The sequence below is a fragment of the Podarcis muralis genome, chromosome 5, assembly GCF_964188315.1.
Source record: "Podarcis muralis chromosome 5, rPodMur119.hap1.1, whole genome shotgun sequence".
Lineage (NCBI taxonomy): Eukaryota > Metazoa > Chordata > Lepidosauria > Squamata > Lacertidae > Podarcis > Podarcis muralis.
Genome location: NC_135659.1, coordinates 7,820,230 through 7,845,918, shown reverse-complemented (window position 1 = coordinate 7,845,918; position 25,689 = coordinate 7,820,230). Strand labels below are relative to the sequence as shown.

The window sequence follows — 25,689 nt, the reverse complement described above, 5'->3', positions numbered from 1 at the left end:
CTTTATAATAAAAATAAGAATATCCGTATGCAGTCCCCTTTGGAGGATTTGTAGTACTGCATCCCAATCCTGGATTTGCATTAAGACAAGGTGTGTGTGTGTGTGGGGGGGGAGCTAAAGAGGCGGCAGGCTGCACAGCAGCAGTGGCCGTGGCATGGGAGCGAGAGGACAGGGACACGGAGAGGCAGAAAGTGGTGGTTTAAAACAACAGCAGATGCAGAGGGGCACATAAAAGGAGGGGAAGGAGGTATAGGCATGGGGTGAAGATGGAAACAGGTGCCACGTGGGGATGCAGAATAGAAAAGAGAAGTGGCTTCAGAAAGGTGAAAGGGGAGTTTAGTACAGTGGTACCTCGGGTTACAGACGCTTCAGGTTACATACGCTTCAGGTTACAGACTCCGCTAACCCAGAAATAGTACCTCGGGTTAAGAACTTTGCTTCAAGCATGAGAACAGAAATCGCACGGTGGCAGCACAGCGGCAGCAGGAGGCCCCATTAGCTAAAGTGGTGCTTCAGGTTAAGAACAGTTTCAGGTTAAGAACGGACCTCCGGAACGAATTAAGTACTTAACCCGAGGTACTACTGTAGTTCTTTGCTGGGGAGGGGAAGCTCTAGGTGGCTAATATGGGGAAATGGCAAGGGGGTTGGTGCACAGAGAGTGAGCTAAGGCAGAGCTCCCATTGAAAAAAAAATATTTTTCATTTCTGGTAAACTGCCCATAGCAAGAGAAGGACAGGGTATTAATTATCTTTAAGACAACAACAAATAGAATGGAGAGTGCCATTTCACACCTTGGGTAGTATACTCTGTTTCTGACTGCTCCCTTACATAAAAATTCCAAACTCTTTAGGGTGCCACAAGCCTCCTTGTTCCGGATCCTTATCACTCCAGCAAACCTAAAGCCCCCGCTTACAAATAAATCACATTTCAACTGTCCTCATGCTCTCATCTGACGTTTAAACAGAAGCAGAATAGTTTCTTGATAATTTCCCCTTTACTCTGAGATTAAAAATTATTCTCTGGGATTAATTCTCTGCATTTGAGATTTGTTGCGTAACAGCTGTAGTTTTTAACTTCCATTGTCTCTTACTTAAACAACGTCCTTTTGTTGGGATCCTATAAATTACATCAGTCAATTTTAAATTCTTAAACAGATATGTAGTTTTTATTGGAGGAAAAATACAAATAAAGAAACCGTTTGAAACCCACCGTTCCTACCTTGCAGCTTTGGCAATTCTTACTGGCACTGTTCCTATGCCTTTGAACAGCAATTCCTATTATTATTATTATTATTATTATTATTATTATTATTATTATTCCTTCCAGATAAAATTACTTGCTTAATTTCCAAGTGTCAAGCACTCAGAAGGCACAGGAGCAAGAGCAGTTAAATAAAAAGCAGGGGGGGGGATGAGAGCAGCATCCCCCCCCCTTCCCCAAGGCTTGAATGTTACACGGTTGCTGCCCAAGTCGTGTTTAAGAAAAAGCTCACAAGCAGCTGGGAGAATTTGCTTTGCTTCATTCCTGCCTGGGATAGAGAACTCTGATTTAGAAATCCTTAAAAAGAAAAAATGCTGACATTTCAAAATATAGTAACGATAAATGCTGGGGTGCAAGACTACCGGGGGGGGGGGTGTTCAGCCTGAGGTGTCCTTGCAAGGAAACAACAAAAGGTTTTTAGATGCAAGATGACAACCTCCTTCATTCTCGTAGCCACAGGTCCCAATGAAACCTAAAACATCAACCATGTAGATTTCATCACCAGCTGCGAACAGGCGAAGTGCATCAAAAATATTAAATTTAAAAATCAAATCTAACAAAATCCTCTCATTTGACTATCTCCAGCCTGCCAAGGCAGCCCTTTTCTGCCCAGTCGCCAGACTCCCTGCTCTGCCCCCCACAAAGGATAGCAAATAGTTGAGACTGAAGGCCAAGGATCACATCTATTCCAAACTCAGGTTTACACCAGAGGGATATACTGGGGAATAGCCAAAGCAATAAGCAATAGAGTACATATTTCTATAACCGTTAGCTGTATTGCTAAATTCCCACATACAAATAACTCACTAATTCTGACAAATCCAGCACACCTACATGAAGCAATTGTATAGCCATCTGACGGTGCAGCCCCAAATCATAGCGGCGCCATGTGCCTTGGTATCCCCACACCTCCTCCTCCTCCTTGACTACACCGCAGAAGAGGAATTCCTCCTTGCAGAGGCAGCAATGGCTCAATCCAGAAGCGGGCACACTGCCGATGGCTCTGTTCTAAAGTTTCACAGGTGCGCCTCTGAGAAGAGCCGGGAGGAAAACCTGTCTGCCCACACAGGCTAAGGCATCCCTCTTCTCCTCTTCATCTTTCGCACTCCGCATCCTGTCCCTCAGGTGACACAAACAAGGCTCCTGGTATGTGCCCAGCTCACTCAGCCCTGGGCCTGTTGCCATGGCGCTGCATCTATAAGGAGATTAGAGGTGGAAGACAGCAGGGAGAAGCAGCAGTCAGCAGAGCTCAGGGAGAACTCTCTGCAAACACAGCAAAGGTGACCTTTCAGGGGAGAGGAGGAGGCCCTGCCCTCCCTTTCGGCAAGTTAACCAGACACCTACATCGAAGGAGGAATCATCACGTCAGCATTTGAGTGGCAGAAGAACGGCACACCGGAAAAGCCCTATCCATCTTGCCTCACATATGATTCCTTCTCCCATGGGGGGGGGGGGGCCCGGTATTTATCATATCCCCCCCATGCAGGCCGAATCCTCCACTAAAATCTGCTCAGCTTCCTAGGCAAACACCACTATTGCTGAATATTGTTTTCTAAGGTTTCAGACCCACTACAATGTGAACAGGTTCATCTGGTCAAGACGGAAGCGGAGTCTTGCATGATATATGCTTTAAATCTAAACCACGAATAATTTAAATGGATGCTTTCTACACCCATAAGCTACGTACTCATATGACAATGGACACTAAGAGCTGTCTCACAATTAAGGGCTTCCTTTACAAATCAGCCACCACTGCAAAGGATTGTCTCCACATCATCACCAACACATTCCAATGACAGTTTGACATGGAGCAGAGAATGCCGCAAGGCGGTGGCCAGCCTATTTGTTTCAGTTCACCACGTGAACCAGCAGCTCCCATGTGATGGAACTTGTGGGTGAAACAGACCCAAGTTAACATAAAATAAAAACTTTGTATTGAATGACATTTTCCCATATGACTAATTTTAAGTAGGACCACATAAAGGCTAAGCGTAGCCTAGTTCTCCCTACTTCATTGATTGTAGGTGGGTCTTACAGGACTGAATACTTTGCTATACATAAACATTTCCTGCATAGTAAAGAAGCTAGGTGTTATAGTAAGTTTCTAGCCTATGCTTTCTGCCTGACATGCTAGTTTTCTTACTGCAGGAAATGTGTGCACATGGAGAAGGATTCAGTTCAACCTCAACCTGCAGTCTGAAGTGGGAAAAACCTGACTGAAGCTTATGTTTGCTATAATAAATATTTTAAATTACTTTAGATTTACAGCTGTCAATCAGATGCTTGAGGAAAGCCCTTACAATACAGTGGGGGGAGGGAAGTTGAGGCATCTGGGTTAAGATGGCAAGATGAGAGCTGCAGGCAAAAGACAGAATCCAATGAATGCAGATCAAATGGGTGTGAAGGAAAACAGGATGGATGAGATCAGAGATGATGATGAGAAGCTTATAGGGCCCAGATGACATGAGACAGTAAAGAGGGAGAATGAGAAGGCACATCCATTAAATGGCTTGTTGCACAGACATGGAAGCCACAGCAGGGGCAGAGGAAGGGGGTGCGGTCCGCCCCGGGTGTCACCACTGAGGGGGGTGACAAAATGCCAGGCGGCACTCAGTGCGGGGCATGGGAGAGACACGGTGGCTTGGGCACGCACAGGCTTCGCACTACCCAAACGGTCCGCCCGCTGACTCCCCCTCAGCTTTAGGGCGGCTGAGTGGGAAGAGGCAGGCGGACTCCAGAGGCCCTGCGGTGCACCCCACCCCTATAGGCGGCTCACCCCATCCCTGGGCACACCGCCCCAGGTGCCCGAGCAATTTCCTCCACCGCTGAGCCACAGGAAGGGGAAGCTGAAATGGGTGCTATGACCATCGTAAAGATGTGAAGAGCTACTTGAGTCAAGAAGGCTGGATGAGCCCAACACAGCAGCAGTGGCTCCTCCACACAAGGTCAGCGACAGAATCCATATTCTGTCTGCTTCCTACTATTATCCCCATCTTGTAGGTTCAACAGTGTCATTTTTGCCTTATTGTACTAAAAACCCACCACTCGTGCCCATTTTACAGATGGGACACAACTGCATCTTCCAATTCTAGCACGCCTTGGCGGTGAATGTAAGCGCCTGCTTGAAATAGCAGGGATTGATTGAGTAGCCTAGCCACCACCACTTCCACAACTCTGCCACTCATGCCAGCTGGGGTGGAGAAGAAAACGTGTTTGCTGTGCCAGTTCCCAGGCGGGTTCAGTGAAGAGGCCCAGATCTGGCTCGATGGGACTGCATACGGCAGGAAAACTCCTGACAAGTCCTGGTTTTCGGATGTAAAAATGGCACCTTACAATTTTTGCCGAATTGTAAAAAATGCCAGGGAAAACCCAGAAGTATGGCAAGGCGGTGGAAAAAGTAGCGGAAACAGCTCAAAAAGTTTAAAATCCCTATTTTTGGGGTTTAAAAGGTAAAGGGACCCCTGACCATTAGGTCCAGTCGTGAACGACTCTGGGGTTGCGGCGCTCATCTCGCTTTATTGGCCGAGGGAGCCAGTGTACAGCTTCCGGGTCATATGGCCAGCATGACTAAGCCACTTCTGGAGAACCAGAGCAGTGCACGGAAACGCCGTTTACCTTCCCGCCAGAGCGGTACCTATTGATCTACTTGCACTTTGACGTTTTTTCGAACTGCTAGGTTGGCCGGAGCTGGGACTAAGCAAAGGGAGCTCACCCCGTCGCGGGGATTCGAACCACCGACCTTCTGATCGACAAGTCCTAGGCTCTGTGGTTTAACCCACAGCACCAACCGTGTTTGGGGTTAGGTTTCCTCAAAAAGGCTCAAGAAGCTCAACAAAAAGCTCCACTCTTTGGGGGCTTTCCTGCTGACTGCTGCCCCAGCGGTAGTTTCCACCTGCTTGGATGGCTGCATTTTGCTGGTGGGGCTCCCCTGAAGTTGTAGAGCTCCCCCAACAGTGGGGGCTGGCAGAGCGACACTCCCAGCCCATCCAAACCCCTTCCAGCACAGCGGATCATGGGTGGATTGCTCTATCCAATATTAATAGACCACAGAAATGGAAAAGCAGCAGCTGCTTCCATATCTGTTGGTCTACAAATAGTTCTAGTTCACAAAGCAATGGACTATGTGTAAAGAGTTCTCTTTCTACAAAATAATAATAATTTGATCCTACCACAAAACAGAAATCTCTTCTGACATCCCAGTGCTGCAATTAACAAGAGGCAATTTGCCCAGCCCTCTTGCTTTGGAGCACAGAGATAATAGCTCAAAGCCACTCCACTTGTTTTCTAATGACCAGTGATGATGGTAGATTAAAAGAGCCTTTCCCGTATTAGGGCGGGGAGGTATTGGAAAAATGAGTGGCGCTTAGTCTCTCTGCAAAGATGGCAGTTAATCGCGGGCAAGCAGGATTACTGTAAACAGGAAGATCATGCAGGCATATAGGGTGGCAAGGAGGCTGATGGGGGGGGGGGATGTTTGCACAAATCTGTTTCTTCTCAACAGCTCCATTAACCATCCAAATCCCTATTTCAATTACACTTATCTAGGATAATTAACCTTTTATAAGCTATCCAAGTGCAGCATAAACCTGACAGAAGGCGATATCTGATTATCGAAACCTACCAACACAGGATAGTAAGTAGTGTGAAGTTGGTCCCATACACTGAGGCCAGGAACAGGTAAATAGGTTCTTTTTCACTGTACCAACACTTTAGTTGTTCCATAGGCAGTGGCGGAGGAAGAGGAGGGAGGGGGAAGCGCACCACCCCTGGCAGCGCCATCCTGGTGGGGCACCATCACTGCTGCCCTGGGCACCACGCCCCCACAGGTGGTGCGCCACACCCCCAGGACACCTGCCACGCCCCTGTAGGTGGCATGCGACGCCCTCGGGATGCGTGCCAGCCCCGCCCCGTCTGCTCTCTGTCCCCCCCCCCGGTGCCAGAGCATGTCCTCTTTTCCAGTATTTTTATACAATTGTTTATAAAAGTTGACGAATCCTCTTCTGATTTCTTTCAGGTTTTCTACTTCTTTTCCATTCAATATTATTTTATTTATTGTACTTTGGGCTTTTCTTTTTTTGATTTGCCATGCCAACCATTTACCTGATTTGTTAGCATGTTCAAAATTCATCTATCTCATTCTCTTTATGTTCCATTCCACTTCTTGGTTAATTATACTTGCAAATTGGCTTTGTAACATCTTTATATTTTGGTTAATTTTTGAGTCTTTCGGATTTTCCCCCCTTCCGTTTTCCTTTTTCTGATTTAAAACCTCTTTTTCCCCTTTCTCTCTAAATTTTTTCTTGATACTATTTTGTTGTCTAAAGAAGCCTCTCATAACCTCTCCAGAGGATTTCTAATTCTGGCCAGTCCCAGCCAAGCAGGGCCAATAGTCAGAGTTGCAGTCCAGCACCATCTGGAGGGCCACAGTTTTCGCATCCCTGCTTTCAAGCATTCCTTTCAATCTAGTAAAGGAAAATATTTTAACATCCCTTTGCTATTCCACAGCTGCACTCACAAAGCAAAACCACAACTCCCCAAGCAGCCGGCTCAGGAGCAGGAGCCCACGGCCAGCCAGTAGCAGTTGGGGGAAAAGACGGCCGGCCACAGCAAAGACGGTGAGGAAACACCCCTGTGCATTAGGGAACCAAGGTGGAGGCTGCTGTAGCCAAGTGTGGGGCAAGTGCGCAGTTGCTGAATGGATGCTTGCCCCACTGTAGAGCTCTCTCACTCCAGAATGGATGATTTCAGCCACGCACACAATCAAACATCACTTCTCTGTTCCATTCAGTCTCCATTCGGAGTGGAGAACCGAGGCCAGAGGAAGCCCCTCAGGCAATCCAATGCTCGCCTGAGCAGCCTGGTCTAGCATTCAAGCATAGGGGAGAAAGAAGGGTTAAAAATCAAATTGCCCTCTGCTTATGAAGTCCTCCTGCTGCTTTTGACCTATTTAAAAGCCAGACTCCAAAGTACATGTTTCAATTTCTGTGATTACTATGGGATGTGGGGCTTTGCTCTGAAAAATAATGAATAAGGATTGGAAATCTCTCAGAAGCAAATATGACATAGGTGCTAGCACTTAAACAACAAAATCCACAATTTAATTCACCCACCATCTTATTATAGGGAAGAATCAAAGGACATTTAATGATAGGGTGCATTAGTTCACACAGTTAGGTTCCTCTCAGACTTCATATATCTGATTAAAAATGCCACATACTGTTTTCTCAGCTGCCCTTTTATTAGAGAAATGCTTACACTCCCATGCCCTAACGCAGCTTGATTTGTCTCAGGTCAGACCAAAAGCAGGCCATATTCAAATCTCAGTTCAGTTTATGGACTCACTGCTTAGCCCTGAGCAACTTCCTTCCTCAGCCTCAGCTTACTCATCTGCAAAATGGGAATCATAAAGCATGGTGAGAATAGGACTGGGAAAGCAGGTTGCACTATTGATTCTTGGTGGGGTTCAGTCTTCAGTTAAAAAGCTGGCAATCCCTGGTGGGGAATGTTCATGGGGGAAACCCTGCTTTCTGCTCTATTGTGCATTGTTGTGCCTGTTTGCAACCCTTTGCTAGGTGATGACATCACTAATGGCAAACGAAGGCTTTGCATTTCCCTGGCTCGCTCAGGTGCTCCGGCTGACACTCCCTGCTTTAACTGGGCTTTGCTGGCAGCTTCATTGCGCTCTAAGAGCGACCAAACAAGCCTTTCACCCATGACCAGCCCCAGTTGTGCGTAGTTACTAGTTGGGACAGAATGCAGGTGCACATTCCTAGGTGAATCAGTCATAGCCTTTCAAAAGAAGGTGCAAAAAGCTGCTGGAACAAGATGGCACACCTCTGGGAGAGAAAACATACCTTTGTTTTCAGACAAAGTTGATGGGGATATACTGGATATTTCTGTTCTTAAGTGCCATAAATTTGGGGGCTGCTGAGATAAACCCTCAAAGGCCTTGTTTTTTAAACCAAAGGCACAAACTATGTTTTCAGCGCCAGCCTCAATTTTACAGACATTATAACCTGCTTGATCGTCTAAATATCAAATGGTCAAACACCCCCCTCTGCCTAGCAAATATTCCTCGACCCACTGCAATTAATGAACAAGACTAAGTTAATGTGCCTAAGTCAAGCAGCTGAATACCATCCTAGAGATTTTACTACTTATGCACACAAAAGTTGACGTGAGAGATCCGCCTGGATTAAATTATTTAATAACCTCTGGGTTTGCATGGAAGGCACAGTTCTCATTTAAAAACCAATATATAGCCAAAGATCCTAAACTCAGTTTGGTATGTTTGGTTGCATATGCCTTCCTGAAACATTCTCAATATATATTGCAGCTCATTTAAACTGATATATTGTGTGGGACTGCTCAGGATTACAGGCTTAGCTTCTCTCTACTAACAATTCCATTTTACCGAACAGATATATTGCACCTATCAGGTTGCACCAACAGCTATTTATGGAAGGGTACTCCATAGGGTGGAATCCCCATTCTGCCTGCCTGGAAACAATGTGCTACATGTTATGGAGAAGCCTTTTGTCACACTGCTGCTGCGCTGAAAACAAGGACAGAGCAGTTCCTAACAGAAAAAACCCTCTGTGGAAGGAGGGACATGACTTCCTTCCTCACCCTTCAGAAGAAAACAGTTACTGTAACCTTCATGCAGAACTACTCGTATTCCTTTTCAAAGACAAAACCAAAGGAAGAACTGCAATATTTGCATCTACCTTGAAGCAAAGCACCCACAAACTCCAGAGTGGAGTCTTACAATTTAGACGTTCTCTCAGAAACATATGCACATACTACAATTGTCTCTTATACCAAAGATGCAGAAAAATGTAGCGTCAGAACTATGTAAACCCAGCAAGACTTTGTTTCAAAGACTGACAGAGTCCTATAACACTGTACCACAACCCTCTTTATGCAATTGCATGCACATATTAATACACCGCAAGTGGAGAACTACGACAACCTTCCCCGTGCGCATGTGCAGGCACACACACAAACACAATGTGCTCAGAAATAGCATCTGCTGAATGTGAGGCAAGTCATCAGCACATTCCTCTCCTTTCAGCTCAAACAGGATCAAAACGACCCGCACCAATATTCTGTAAACTAGGATTAGAATCCCGACAAACAACAGGGGGTCAACAGCCTGCAATATTTGTTTCTTAGGTTGACTTGCCATTATTCTCTGTATTACAAATATGACATTCTAAATGAAGGAACCCACCCATAGTAGAAAGCAGCGGTGTGGGCACAGCGGTAACGCTTCACGACAAATCCCAAAGCCATGTCTACTTGATATGCTGGAGCCCAGGAAAGGCCATTCTCAGGAGCCAGGGAGAGAATTCTCTGACGAGCTACAGCTGTCTGATAATGCCATAAAATGACTTTTACTAAATCAGGAGGATTCCCACGTGGCAGTAAATCCCAGGACGGCAAAACCCTCCCAGCTGTCCACAGAGCTTTAAGTATATCCACTGACAGCATATGCAACCTGTCTCAACCATCATTCTCTCCCCGCTCATCCCCCCCCCGCCATGATAAACAAAACTAAGGTCAAGGATTAGGGGGCCAGTTAGAAAAGCCTGCAGTCCCTGATCCCAAACTGGCAAGATCCGCTGACTCCCTCCCTACATACTAAATATGTTTTTACAGAATCGTCCCCCGGTCGTTTGTCGATTATTCTTCACTTTTAAAACTCAAGAGATGGTTTTAATATTTTGGCACTCTTAACAGCGTGCATAAGATGCATATAGGAGCCCTGGAGGGCTAACAATAATGCAATGGACAACAAGCAGCAAAGGGCAAATATTGTGACTGATTCTGTAAAACGATTATATGCATCTCAAAAGAATCCTTCACTGAGTAGAAGACCGTTCAAAATATGCCCAAGGCACAAGCTGGAGCATGTCAGCCAGCATCAGACTTCACGGCGTATTATTGGGAGGATAATTTGCTGAGAGGGACTTGGAATAGCAGGGGGATTTCTAAGACACTAGAAACTGCATACGAAAGTGTTTGTGATACGCAAATAGCTGGGAACAGCTGTTCAGCGAAAGTCAAAAACAAAAACAAAGCTTGCAAAAAAGGACTCTTCTCCTCCTGCAAGCTTATTTCAGACCTGAACCGTACACATTTGGGCATCTGCTCCCTCTTGATGACTGCCGCCCAAGGTCTGCAACACAGATGACCACTGTGCAGACCACAAACTTCAGCATCTGGGGGCTGCGACGCTCTCTGAGAAAAGGCAAAGTCCACATAACTGCCTCTGTGGCACAGGCAGACACCCTTACCTGCTGCTTGCGTCGCTCTCTGGCCCTGAACTCAGAGGATCAGAGGCAGTCATATGCAGGGATCACAAAGCAAGAATATTTGTACAGACTATCTTAACCAGGGGTCAGCAAACACTTTTCAGCAGGGGGCCAGTCCACTGTCCCTCAAACCTTGTGGGGGGCTGGACTATATTTTGAAAAAAATATATAAACAAATCCCTATGCCCCACAAATAACCCAGAGGTGCATTTTAAATAAAAGCACACATTCTACTCATGTAAAAACACGCTGATTCCCGGACCATCCGTGGGCCGGATTTAGAAGGCGATTGGGCTGGATCTGGCCCCCGGGCCTTAGTTTGCCTACCCATGATCTTAACAGTTAAGGCACAACTAATCTGGATCTGAGTGAACCTGAGTATGTGCCCCTGCCAGGCCTGCCAATTTGCCCCACGACCATGGGTGCCCAGGGCTGTGGGTGCCATGCACTGTGCATGGCCCTGGCACCAAAATTTCTGGGTGCCTAGCCCCTTCATGGGGAATTTTGTAGGTGCTCAGGCACCCAGGGCCCCTGGGAGTTGGCACCTATGCTCCCTGCTTAAGAACAGAACCAAGATCTACCTATGTTATCAGTCTACATAAGAATCGCAGCTGCAGGAACTGGCCAGCTGTCATCCTGGCTACCCCTCAATGTAGTATATGCCAGCAGTGGCACCATCTAATTATGTGGCACACTTGTTGAAAAGGTTGAAGACTATTACTGCAATGGTAGCCTTTTTTGTTTCCAGATTCAATTTAAAGTGCTGGTTTTAGCCATTACAGTCTGGGGGCAGTTTGGGGATTGACTTGGTAACTCTATCTGCCTGCCCACCAGTTAAGATTGATCTCAGAGGTTTATGGCTCTGGGTCTCACTCTTGCATTAGATAAGATGGCCAGGTGTGTAAGACAATGACACTAAGACACTTGAACATTCTTCCTGGGGACACAAACCAGGCCTCTTTCCTCTTAGTTTTCAAATCTTCATTAAGATTGTTATTTCATTGGACTTTTAATATATTATTTTAGTCTATTAGCTGCCTGCCTTTAAATTCTGCTGCCATTTAAAAGATCTGCTTTTACTGTTACTTTTGTTATCATGTTAGTATTGCTTAGCTTACTAATTTTAATGTGGATTTTAACTTCTGTAAGCTGCTTTGCATAGCGTGTGGGATTCTTTCTTTTACAACAGTAGAGTAAAACTACAAGAACAACTAACACTAACGTCTCAACAAATGAAACTGATCTGTAGAAAATGTAACTTGAAAAAAGGGACATTGCACATGCTTTTGTAAACCAAGATATCTTTAATTAAAAAAAAGTTAAAAAAAGAACAACAAACAACTATTCATGCCTACAGGATTCTTTTTGAACCTGGAACATAATATGTGACAGCAACTTCATACACTCTAAAATAGGTCCAGGTTTAGTACAGCTTCTTTCTATTTTGTGATATGGTTACATATCTGACTTTCCTCCATTTATAGCCTGCTAAAATACTTTAAAAATAACTTTGCCCCCAGCTCTCTGACTTGCTTGCACAGTATAAATCTGGGGGTGGGGGTGTGCATGTAGATGCTTCACATTTTACAAGTTTATCATAAACTTGTACCCACTGTAATGGGGGCTTGAGTCTTTGAAGGAATGGAAGACCCAATTCCCTTTTGCACCACAGGCAAGAAGGCAGTTTGCACTTTGGTCTTCTGATAAATTAAAGTCAAAAAGGTTTGTATTAAGCAAGTCTAGTTTCTCCAGTCAGGAAACCCAAATTCTATGGGTTGTAGTCAACTAAGTCCTACTAAGAGGGGACCTATGGAAATTAAGGGACCTATGTTAGTCATGTTTATTAACTAGCACAGAATCCCACCTTATGAATACATGTGAGTAATTTGTAGAATATGGATTTTTGCTTGATTGATTGGAAGTGGTCCTTTAAAACAAACACTGCAATGGAAGTGAAAATGGTCTCTAAGTAGAAGAGCCAATGGCTACAAACTGGTCATTAACTAATATAGATAGAAAATTAAAAGATCGTTTTTCAACTATTAGAGGTGTAGATTTATGCAACAGCTGTGGAATCAAAGGCCCTCAGTGGGTTCAGGAAAATGTTTAAGAAGAATATTGGAATTTCCAGTTGTGGCTTGTAGGAGGGAAGAGTTCCTTCCATAGGAAAAAAGAAAAAAAATTTGGTAGGTGTCTTGTGCATAAGCATATGTGGTTCTTGGCAATAAGATTGTTTGTTTCTGGGGAGCCTAAATTTGGCAATGGATGATGGAACATATGAAGAGGTAATATAACATGTAGGGACCAGGTGGGAAGGGAATTCTGTTCAGTTTGAATTTTCACATGAACCTAACTAATTCGCACTTTTCAAAACAATATGCAGTCTGAAACAAACTTTCCTTTAAAATTCATACCTCTGAATCTTTTGATGCAGCTCACCACCATCAAAAAAATGTACAAAAAGCATGTATTAGGGGAAAGTGTGCATAAACACCAATATATTTGTGATAATATGCAAAAATGCATTATATTAAGGAAAACTGCTTGCAAAAGTGTGTTTATTAGGCAAAACTGCATCCAAAAATGTGCATATTGCAAGAAACACACGCTAAAATGCTGACAATTTTTTTGTAAGGACTTAAAAGGAACTTCACAAACTGACATGGACATGTGGCAAACTGATCTTAGGGTAAACGAGAGAAACTTCTATTTTCTGGGGACCGTCATAGCAACAGGCTGCTGAATACAATACAAAGAATGAGTGAGTTCTGTTTTGCTGCCAGACACTGAGAAACAAAGGAAAAGTTGCATTTCAACAGCTATATACAAAGCTGGGGTAGCCAAGGAGTTGGCCTGATACGCAGGTGCATTAAAGGGAGATCAGACCACGAATGCAGGAAAAACATCCAGACTCTTCAGCCAGAGGTTCTTCCTGGGCTGAGCGTCATTTCCACATATGCCCATCAATTTCTTCCCAAAGAGGAGCCATTTGTGCAGGCAACTAGCACAGCACTTTTGGAATGGATTGACAGGTTGCATGCTGTCAAGAGAAACTGCTGCAGACCTCAGATGGGTGGATAACGCAGGCACAGTGTTAAGAATGCTACTTTACTGGTACCAGTACAGAAGCTGAAGTAATTTTCCCCACTGTCAGATGAGAGTTTTACGTCCCCACACAAATCCCCGCCCACTATTCAAACAGGATTCTTCTGCTGTCAATAATCAACCTTATCGGTCGTCTTCACTGTTCAGTTTCTACAGAAGCCTGAGGTGGTTCTGTAGCTTAATGCTACAGATTATAAAAGGCTATCTTTGTCTGGACATTTACAAATGCATTTCAGATTCTATAGACTGCAGGGAGTAGATTTGAGCCCAAACTCCACTATGGAGTCAAAGGACTCTGCTTATAGGAAGATGTGGCAAAGCCCTGTTTAGTTGATAGTTGCTTTTGTGCACAACTCCCTACCATAGACTGTGTAAAACTCACAGCATGCCCTTTTAAAACACAGGCGAAACAGGGAAATCACTATTTAAAAAATAAGCTGTTTTTTATTTGGATCAAGAGGCTGATTGGCTTTCCACCAGACCACTCCCTTATAAACAATGCACTATGTCCTGCTGTATTATTTCCCATATATGTTGGCTGAAGGGGTGAAAGCAGCAACCTATTATTTTTGCAGGGGCTGGGGCTTCCCTGACACCCCCTCCAAGGATAGGATTTGCAGCTCAGCTCCTCCCTTGATCTATTTTGCGACTTGCTTTCATTCCCCAATTCCTGTTCAGAATAAGAGAAAATGCTGAGGCAATTTTGCTTTGTTATAAAATGACATTTGTGGAGTCTCAGACAATGATAGCCTTGAGCTAGGGATGCCCACTGGTGACAGCATTTGAAAAAAGATTAACCATACCAAACCCCAGCAAAGCTTCTGGGGAAATAATTATAGAAAAAATGTCTTTCATCCTTTAACAACAGTGCAAACTGATCAGATTTTTTTTAAAAAAAGTATAAAAGTTACAAAAATACTGAAAGGAAAGAAACTATTTTCAGCATTTAAAATGGAGATTTACAAGGAATCACAGATGCACATTTTAATATTAAACAAGATAAAAGCATTAAGCTTAAACAAGATGTTCCAGGAAGGAACGTGAGCTCCCTACGCTACTCAAAACTCCAGCCCTAATGACTTTCACAAATGATGCCATCTATCAGGTTACTCATAACTACAAGCTAAAGCCCTCATGCTAGAAGCTAGGAGAAAAGCTCAGCCGCCAGCTGTTATCTGACAATAAACGAAATTAAATAGCCAGATTGCCTCCTAGGATGAAACTATTTGTAGTAATACCCTCCCCACTATACCCTTGCAGCCTTCATGGATTTGTATTTTTCAAAAACAGCCACTTTTACGAAGTTCCAGCAACAGTGAAAACTGAACACGGCATAAAAGGTTGTTCAGCTTCTTAAATCCCAACTGTGAGCACTTCTTTCTAGATTGTGTCTAAAGTGGTCACTTTCCTGCTTTTTAAAATTGGAATACTAAATTCCAACACTAACGGTGCCTCGGTCTTATCTGGATTGAGTTTCAGTTCGTTGGCTCTAATCCAGTCCATTACTGAGGCAAGGTAACAGTCCAGCACTTCCACTGCCTCACCTGCAGATGTAAAGGAGGAGTAGAGGTGAGTGTCATCAGCATCTTGCTGACAACGGACTCCAAACCTCCAGAAAACTCCACTCAGTGGTTTCATGTACATGTTGAACAGCAGAGGGGATAGGATCAAACCCTGCCTAAACCCACATTGAAGGCTCCACGGGGCTGAAAAACACTCCTCAAGCAAAACCCTCCGGGAACGACAATTCAAGGAGGACTGGAACCACTGCCAAGCAAGGCCATCCAGCCCTAACTCAAGATAGCTGCTGCAAAAGGATACCATGGTCGATGGTAATGAAAGCCGCTGAGAGGTTAAGGTCATCATACTGGGCCACCAAAGCAGTTTCTGTGCCAAAACCAGGTCCAACCCCGATTGAAAAGGATCTAGAAAATCAGTGTCCTCCAAGAGCAGCAGGATCTGGTCTGTGACCAATCGTTCCAGAACCTTGCTCAGTACGGCCGGTCTATCCCGTAACTAAAGCTACCTATCTTTCCCTCCTACATTCCAGTTTGGTTTTCTGCAATACAACTATTTCTGCTTCTTCTCTTTCCTACAGCCTCCCCCCCCCCCCCAAATCCTCAATATTCTGAAAATTCATTATCGCTGTTATAATAATTCAGGAAAACTAAGATGCTTAATGTAAATCAACCCCACATATTTACATAGTGTTAGGCACAGGTGGCGCTGTGGGTAAAACCTCAGCGCCTAAGACTTGCCGATCGCATGGTCGGCGGTTCGAATCCCCGCGGCAGGGTGAGCTCCCGTCGTTCGGTCCCAGCTCCTGCCCACCTAGCAGTTCGAAAGCACCCCTAGGTGCAAGTAGATAAATAGGTACCGCTTTATAGCGGGAAGGTAAACGGCGTTTCCATGTGCTGCTCGGGTGCCGGTTTGCCAGAGCAGCTTCGTCACGCTGGCCACGTGACCCGGAAGTGTCTGCGGACAGCGCTGGCTCCCGGCCTCTAGAGTGAGATGAGCGCACAACCCTAGAGTCTGTCAAGACTGGCCCGTAAGGGCCGGGGTACCTTTACCTTTACCTAGGCACAGAAATATATGACCTGCTCAAATAGGACTTCTCTGTTGAGATTCTGTGTGAAGAGAGCTCAATAGCAGGCTGTGGACTTGCATGTTCCCGCCCCTGCTTCCCTCACTGTGGGTAATAAATACAGTAATAAACCATTTAAAAGGGCCCCAGAGATGGAATGAGGGGAGGGAGAATCAGGATTTGAGACCCAGTCCTGACCTTAACTCAGTAGGCTAAGCAAGTTCTGAAACAGGCAAAGAGTATCTCTGAAACACAATTATTTATTTGGACCAAAGCAAGTGCTATGCACTGCTAACGGGTTGTAGCAATGAGCTGTGTCAGTAGTTGGAGACTAGGAACCTGAAAGATGTAGGAATGTGCCAGCAGGGAGGGTAAGGGCGCTTGTCATTTCTCATATTACGTCCTCTCTGGGATTTAGGTAACTCAATTCTTCGAACAAGCTCAGACTGCAATATGGACAAAAGTGTCTGCTCAAGATTTCCTCTTTTCTATTGTCCTAAAGGGCTTTTGAGCCAAGCAGGTTATCAGCTTTTAAATGCAATGGCTTTTAAAAACAAAACAAAACACTGACCTGAAGGTCTAAGTCTGAAAAAAATGTACAGTGTTCTCCTTGTCACTCTGAAAGGGGAGAAAGCTCACAGGCGTTAGTCTTTTTTTTGGGTGAGAGTACACTCTAGACTTAAGATGCTGTATATCACCTGTATTTTTTGGGACACATGGCCAAATTTGAAGGGAGCAGCCAAGGAGAGGGTTTCGACTGACTGGGGAGACCACTAACACTTGCAGAAAAACAGCAGGGGATTTAAGTCTTTAAACTATCCTACAAGCTCCATAAAATAGTTATTTGGTCTACACCAGACTTCCTCAACCTCGACCCTCCAGATGTTTTTGGCCTGCAACTCCCATGATCCCTAGCTAGCAGGACCAGTGGTCAGGGATGATGGGAATTGTAGTCTCAAAACATCTGGAGGGCTGAGGTTGAGGAAGCCTGGTCTACACAGTCTTCCTTCCCACTTCTGGTCATTGTGCCTCTGAAGTAAAAAGGTAAAGGTAAAGGGACCCCTGACAATTAAGTCCAGCCACAAACGACTCTAGGGTTGCGCCGCTCATCTTGCTTTAAAGGCCAAGGGAGCCGGCATTTGTGTGGCCAGCATGACTAAGCTGCTTCTGGCGAAACCAGAACAGCGCACGGAAACACCATTTACCTTCCCGCCAGAGCGGTACCTATTTATCTACTTGCACTGCGTTGAACTGTTAGGTTGGCAGGAGCTGGGACCGAACAACGGGAGTTCACCAGTCACGGGGATTCGAACTGCTGACCTTTCGATCAGCAAGCCCAAGCGGCACAGTGGTTTAACCCATACCTCTGAAGTAATGGGAGGGAAAGAAAAAACTGGGATTTTCAGAGGCAAACTTCTGTTTGTTTCCAAGCCAACTCTTATGGGGAGAGGGTGGGTTTAGAGAAGCCTCTCTGTTTGCCCAACCCAGCTGGGGAAACAAATCATTTAAAAATTTTGTCTCCCCTCTTCCCAGCTCTGCCATCAATCGTTACAGGTTCCCTCTTGTATCTGTTTATTGTTGCATATGGACATTAAGCCTGTGGGAACAGACAAGCAACCATGCAGGCAGTGCTAATCTGTAAATTGGCATCAGTTCCTAAAACATGCATTGTTTTTCTTGAGCTCCTCCCAAATCAAAAGCTCTTTCTTTCAAGCTACCTACAAAATCTGAACTCTCTCCCCCCCCCACTGGTTGTCCCCCACAAAGTGATTGAGTCTCTCGCTATCTAGGACCCAACACAGCAGAGCCCACCTAATAGATCATGCGCAATCCATCTTTATACAGTGGTGCCTCGCAAGACGAAAAGAAACCGTTCCACGATTCTCTTCGTCTAGCGGTTTTTTCGTCTTGCGAAGCAACCCTATTAGCGGCTTAGCGCTATTAGCGGTTTAGCAGCTATTAAAGGCTTAGCGGCTTAGGTGCTAAAAGGCTATTAGCGGCTTAGAAAAAGGGGGGGGGAGCGGAAAAAAAATCGCAAGACTAGCAAGACGTTTCGTCTTGCGAAGCAAGCCCATAGGGAAATTCGTCTTGCGAAGCAACTCAAAAACGGAAAACCCTTTCGTCTAGTGGGTTTTCCGTCTTGCAAGGCATTCGTCTTGTAGGGCACCACTGTAGCTACGATTATTACAGTGATTAAAGAATAAATTTTATCCACTGAAAGTCATATCCGGAAGAAAGGCTTTCCACAAATCACAGAATTAACAAGGCAGTTAGATGTCTGTAAAGCTTTTCTGTCACCATAATTTTATTTTGCTGCTCTCTAAGCAAAGAAGATAATGATATTGATTGAGGCAGCACACTATGACCACTGCAAATAGCAACACTGGCCCCGATGAGAAAATGAAAATTAGCATGCCACAATATTGCTATTTGTGTGACATTTTCAGCCCAAATGGTCTTGGGAAGTGAGGAGAATAAACCCATAGGATTGAAAGTCCTTGACCATGCTCTTCTCGCCATGATAAGAGGTGAGGTGGAAGATACCACAGTTATCTGAACAAGGGATCTTCCCAGTTCTTAGAAGATTAAACCCTCTTTAAAGAAGGTTTAAATACCCAGGATTCAAATAACTACGGGATCTTCATCATTCGATAGTCCATGATCCACCGGTTTCCTCAAGTGAAAGTGAAATAAACAAGTTAGCAATGCCACTTGGACCACTGCTATAGGTGTGAATGGGAGGAAATGTAGCCAGACTCAACCCAGTCTCCTCAGAGAAGGAGGACACTCTGAAAACATTCCAAGCAATACTGCAGTAGCTGAAAGGAACCAAAAGGAAACATGGAGCCACACCCATTGAGCATGTGCACCAGAGTCAGGCTTCCCGCCAAAGCTCTGTTCAGGTGTTACAAATCATGGGTAGGCAAACTAAGGCCCGGAGGCCGGATCCTGCCCAATCGTCTTCTAAACCCGGCCCGCAGTCGGTCCTGGAATCAGCATGTTTTTACATGAGTAGAATGTGTCCTTTTATTTAAAATGCATCTCTGGGTTATTTGTGGGGCATAGGAATTCATTCATTTTTATGTTTTTTTCCAAAATATAGTCTGGCCCCCCACAAGGTCTGAGGGACAATGGACCAGTCCCCTGCTGAAAAAGTTTGCTGATCCCTGTTATAAATGAAGCTTTGCACAGGCTCAGAAACCAGATGCAGAGAGACTACAAAGAAGAACACTGATTTTTAAACGGGGCTGTAAGTAGTGTAAGTGGGTTGTGAATTGCAACCTATGCCAAATATTTTGAAAACAACAAGATAAGTAACCTTTGTTCTAAGTGTGACTTCCTGGTTTCATACGCAATACGAGCATATCCATAGATTAATGCAACTTGCCAAATGTCTGGAAGAGGAGGGACCCTCCATGACGGTTCTTACCTGTCCTCAGTGGGTCGAAGGGATGGAAGACGGAAGCTGGTATTCCTATCCAATTTTGACTGGCTCTTCGTTCTTTTGATTGACCCTTTAAGCCGTTTACTGAAGAAGCCCTAAAAGAAAAAGGCACAGAAGTGAAACAAGTCAAATTATGATTTCTTTGTAAAGGAAACCTGTTGTTGAGTAACGATCTACTTGGTAATCATGAAAATATTCCACTATGAAGGCCACAGGGAGGTTCCTCAACTCACAGTCTAAATTCATCCCAACATAGCTAAGACAAATGGCAATCAAACAGAGAGGCCTCGCCTTGTGCTCCAGGCACAAATCCAGACAATCCAATGGAAAAGGTAGAGAGCACACTGTGCTTTAAAGTCACTAAGGAGGAACCCCAGGGAAACAAGCGCTTCCTGTCAACAACAAGGCCACAGCAAACACCTAAAATAATTGATGCGGCAATGAGTGCCTTTTAATTAAACACGAGTAAACTATAAATGTATGCAGAAACACTCAGGGTGGCATAAACTCCAAGTGATGCTAACTGGAAGACTGATGGAGCAGGAAGCAAGTCTGCGATCCTGCCCCAATTTATCGATTATATTTAAATTAATGTATGTCTCATCAAACCTCAGCACAGATACCTTTTTGAAATATTGAACTAAACGTAAGAGCACTTGCAATTTAACATGTTATTGTAAACTATCAGAAGGCCATATTTAATATTTCCGGTTTTGCTACCTACCATAGTCACACACCTGAACAAAACAGATTCACACAAGAAAGCTTTCACATGAATAAATAAATTATTATTATTATTATTAAGCATATGCTTACTCTCCTGATTTCAGTAAAAAAAACTCGTGCATCAGACAAGAAGATGTTACAAACTGGGTTTTTTATCTTGTGAACCGCCCTGAAAACTTTGGATGAAGGGCAGTATCATCATCATCATCATAGTGAAAGGAAAGCTGCTTTGAGCTTTTGCTTTGTTTTTACCATCAAGCAATATATAAATTTTATGAGAGAAATAAAAATCTTGCCATCAGTGTTTACATGTACACCTTGTACTTGGTTGGAAAAACAATAAGCTTCATAGCCTCAGTAATGATATCTGAATGAAATTGTCTTTACTTTTTATGTAGAAAGATTAGTATAGCAAGGAGGATTTGACTAATTTAATTATTTGTTGCCTGTTAGCAGGGCTTCTGTTTGCAGATTGCGAGCTTCAACACTACTAAAAGCTAATTCCACTAGATGCCTACTTGCTATCAAGTGAAGAAAACAGAAACCTTACTTTCAAATCACGATAAATTAAAACTTTAAAGTTTTCAACGGATGCCCCCGATAGTTCTGTTTGCTTTAAGCATTTTAAATTATTTTGCTTTAATTAATATAGTTTCAAAAGCATGTTGTTACTGTAACTCATTCTGAGGAAGCTGTACGTAGGAAAATGGGGTAAAACAATGAAGAAACGGGTAATAAAAAATTCAGCTCATTAGAGAACAGAGATCTGTTGATCTCTTGTCAAAAATGATGGTGGAAAGAACAATAATGCTGAAGGAGGGTTCCCTAAAAATGAAATGGCAGCTTTGTTAAGAGCACTGTTTATGTAGCTGTGCATAGCATCAAAAATCAACCCAGTTCGCTGGACGTTTTAGTGCAGACTTTGAAAAGTGCCATTAAAAAGCGGATAATCAATACATGCTTTAGGCTCTCTCTTGAGCCCAGTGTTGCAAACAGACTAGAATAACAAAGGCATTTATACAAGGGAAGGTCAAGGTACACATGAGGCTGCATGAACAAGGTGACAGCAAGGAATATTATTTTTCTTATGATTATTTGATGATGGTAGGCTTAGTTTTAATATTGCACTTTAGAACAGCCTCCACTAACTTGGTTCTCCCCAGACGTTGAACTCCCATCAAGCCTCAGTAGGAGCTGTAATACAAAACACCTGGAAGGCACCAGCTTGGCAAAGGCTGCTTTGGAGTGTTCAAAATGTCTCCCATATATTACTTTGTAAGCCTTGTAAGAACTTTAAGCTAGGTCAGCATTATTCCACATGACAGTAGGGTAGGGTCTGAGGCCAAGAAAAAAGGGCTTTCCTAAAACTACCCGGCAGATGTATAGCAGAAGCAAGATCCCAACCTCAATTTTAGCCACTATACTAATTTTGATTCAAATGCATAAGCTTTAGATAACCTTGAACATGCCTAATCAAGATACTTGAAGCACGGAAATGGAAAACTGACTTTCTCTTGTGGTATGACTCTGTAAATTTGCTCTTCAGCAATAAAAAAAAAAAAAAAGCCTTCCACAGCAACAAAACGTGCCAGCAGGTGCACTAAAAATTAACTAAGGCTGCAATAATTGTACATATGCTTACCTGGGACCAATTTCTATGGGTACAATTTACCTAAGTACGATTGAACTCAACAAAGCTTACTTCCTGGTGGAAATGCATTGGACTGAACTGTAATCGGCTTGCAAGCTGTCTATGGTCAGGGGCATCCCAAACCCAGATGAAACAGGTCCTATACACCAGCAAGAAGTCTCTCTAAAACTCCCATGAGATGGGCTATGTCTCCACAAAGCTGATGCTCATTAAATCCCTGGGCTGGTGACGGCAGTAACATTACCCCCCCCCCCCATTTTTAAAAAACTAATATATTTCTATCCTGCCTCATTAAATATAATTTTTATGTGTCTTCTTCAAACTGTAAGACATCAGTAAACCAAATAATAAACCAAGAAACAATGACAATAAAAATAGCAGGATGCCAGAATAACCAAATCCACTACAACGTAGAAAATTATTTGGTCTCAGAGCGTGCATGCTGGAGAAGGAGAATTCTTTTTGCAGAAGATGCCACTGAGAGGTGAACACTATAGAATAGGGCAGGGGGGAAGAGAGTAACTAGTTTGCAAGGAAATGAACCCGTGGACCAGAAATATGCCCTGCTTTAATAGAGGTAAAGGTGAAGGACCCCTGGATGGTTCAGTCCAGTCAAAGGCAACTATGGGGTTGCGGCGCTCATCTCGTTTCAGGCCGAGGGAGCCGGCCTTTGTCCGCAGACAGCTTTCCGGGTCACGTGGCCAGCAAGACTAAACCGCTTCTGGCGCAACGGGACAACGTGATGGAAAGCAGAGCACACAGAAATGCCGTTTACCTTCCCGCTGCAGTGGTACCTATTTATCTACTTGCACTGGTGTGCTTTCGAACTTGCTAGGTTGGCAGGAGCTGGGACAGAGCAACTTTGAACTGTCGACCTTCTGATCAGCAAGCCTAAGAGCCTCAGTGGTTTAGACCACAGCGCCACCCGCTCCCCCTTTAATAGAAGGACAAATTGCAAGGTAAATAAATCCACTCAGTGGCAACTTTCTTGGGTTTTAAAAAACTAAAGGGGGAAAACAGGAGGCATCTAGCAAAACTAGCTGATCAGGCAAATTGAAGCAGATGGAACTCACCAGGTATACCTGTATGGTAGCATATTTAGACAAAAGGATAAGAATTATGGACATATACTGATATGCAACAACTTAACTCGAAGTTTATAAAAAGGTAACTAGAAAGCGGTTACGAGAAAGCAGTGTAAGCATCTCTTTGGAACATGCCTATTCAATGCACAGAGGCAAAGAAGAAAGGGAGGTTGTACAAATTTCAGAAGGGCAGGATAGAAACAGCAAAGAAAAACACTACAATTATATTTCATTCCATCTTTCATTTTCATCTAATAGAAAAGGGAGAGGGGGATGTATCTGTGCACAAAGGAAGAGTAAAACAAATTAAAATGCAGCCTAGGAATAGAAGGAACAGCTGAGCCCCACTTCACCCTGTTTCATAATACATAAGCCAAAGGAAAACATGATGTTACTATTCTCCTACAGCGCAGCAGGGTCACTGCATAACAAGAATAGAATTTTCGTTGTCATGTAGCACATAATCATCCTGTAAAATGCAGGTAAGGTATCTGAGACACAAATGTTTCATCATAAAAAAGATTACACGTTATGTAAATTGGAATATTAATTTCAGCAGCTTTAACCAGGTTTAAAAATACGTAAGCATAAGTTTATTGTCAGGAAGGATCAGGTCAGAATGCAACATTTTTTGCACCTTGGTAAATTTTAAGCAGATATTATTGAGCCCAGAATACTAACAGGTTAACCCCAGCTATAGTTGCACTACCAGGTAAGTGCTTAAGACGCAGCGCCAAAAAAAGTTCATGGCTTCCATTAATTTCCTCCAAAGTCTGTTCCCTGATATTAAATATGTGGGAACTAGTTACTGTGAATTTAGTGTGCCGTAGGGTATTCTGCACATGCTTAGAGGCATTCTGGCAACCTATCGAGTCTGGAAAATACTTGCTAAGATGCAAATGGAAGATTGGCTCTCTGGCACTGAAAACGGGTTCCGGGGTGAAAACTGGTTTCAGTTACACACTATACTGGGGTTATCAACCTTTCTGGACACATGGGCCCATTCACAAACCAGGGAAACTGCCATAGGCACTACACACTCACACTACAACCAGCCACACACCGCAACCTATTCTGTTGGCTACAATAAAAAAACTTATTTCAAGCCTAATTTCAGGGGGGAGATGTGACCCCCAGGGATACCAAGGACGGCCTATGTGGAGCCATGCAAACCCACAGGTGTCGCACTGGTGACTCCGGCATTATGATATCATTGCAGAAAGAGGTTTAAGAGACAGGCAAAATGTGTCAGCTTAACACTGCATTCCTGTATGACTTTTACGCCTCAAGGTATTTCAAAAATGCAAAGTGATGTTAAGCTCCTGCTGGTATGGCTATTCAATAACTTTATTTTAAAAACTGCAATTGCCTTACCAGGCAATCAGAGAAGTGATCGCTGGTTCTCTTCATAACTTGACACCCCAAAAACTCAGTATAAACTGCAGACTTTAGTGGTAAAATTTTTAAAGGCCGTTAACAAAAAGCATTAGCTCTGTTCTCAAAAGAAGCGGAGACTTTTAAGAATCTGAAAGGTTGCAACAAATAGGATTTATTAAAGGAAGTCAGCTACCCCCACCCCTACCCAGTGTTATTTTACACAGGTAGGAAAAGTTTTACAGCAAAGAAAATTATGAAAAAATGCACAGAAGAGAGAAAAAAGAATGTTGGGTTCGGTGAACAAGGCAGCATAGACATACAATTGTCAGCATCAACATGCAAAATTAAGGTACACATGCACTGTTTGCTCATACATTGAAAGGTATGTCACAAAGAAGGTGGCAAGTTTTTGCTGATCTATGAGACAATAACAAGATTTCATGTTCAGCAGCCCCCCTACAGGACAGAACTTCAAGGTCACTGAGCTGGAGTAAATTCAGGGAAGGGCTTCACAAATAATTCAAAAGCTAGAAAGTTTCATTTGAGAAGGTTGCTTTCTGCTTTGTAAAACTAAGCCTTGCCATGAATCTGAAAAGCATGAAATCAAAGCAAGAGGAAGATGCTAAGCTGAAACAAATGAGAAGCTCTGGCCTAACAAAAGAAAATTGAGGCTTCATGTCAGGAAATATTTCCCAATGTTATGGTCCATTAGATTGTGGCAGTTCCGATCAAAAGAAACAGAGAAAACTGCTTATTATCTGAATATTTTGTGGTGAATTTACAGTAGAGAACAAAATTGTAGGAACAAGAAAGTAAATAACATGTCTTCGGTTCTTCTGACTTCTTGCGTACATGGCAGCGCAGCATATCTGAAGACATACTGCAAAATACAAACTGACCAAGAGAACTTTTTATTCAGATGCTACTCATGATGGCAGAAGACCAAAAGGTGGGGAGTGCTCAAAGTTCACAACCAACCACCAGTGGAATTCCTTTGCCCAGCCTTTGTCAATCTGGCGGCAGATGAGAGACAGAATTTGGCAAAGTCAGCAGGAAACTACTAGCATCCTTTTCTATCAACATCCAGCACATCTTTGGAAATGGTTCAATTCTGTGCCATTTTGTTTCCTGTGGGAAGG

The 25,689-nt window shown here is 43.7% G+C and overlaps 1 protein-coding gene across 9 annotated transcripts in view; it reads right to left on the bottom strand.

The window, feature by feature from the left end:
* Nucleotides 1-25,689, bottom strand: part of RASAL2 (RAS protein activator like 2) — a 233,948-nt gene that overhangs the window by 47,995 nt on the left and 160,264 nt on the right. For all 9 annotated transcript variants that reach the window (XM_077928234.1, XM_077928231.1, XM_077928232.1 and 6 more), the window contains one exon: nucleotides 19,697-19,806. In XM_077928234.1, coding sequence (XP_077784360.1) covers nucleotides 19,697-19,806 — 110 coding nt within the window. The remainder of the gene's footprint in view (nucleotides 1-19,696; nucleotides 19,807-25,689) is intronic.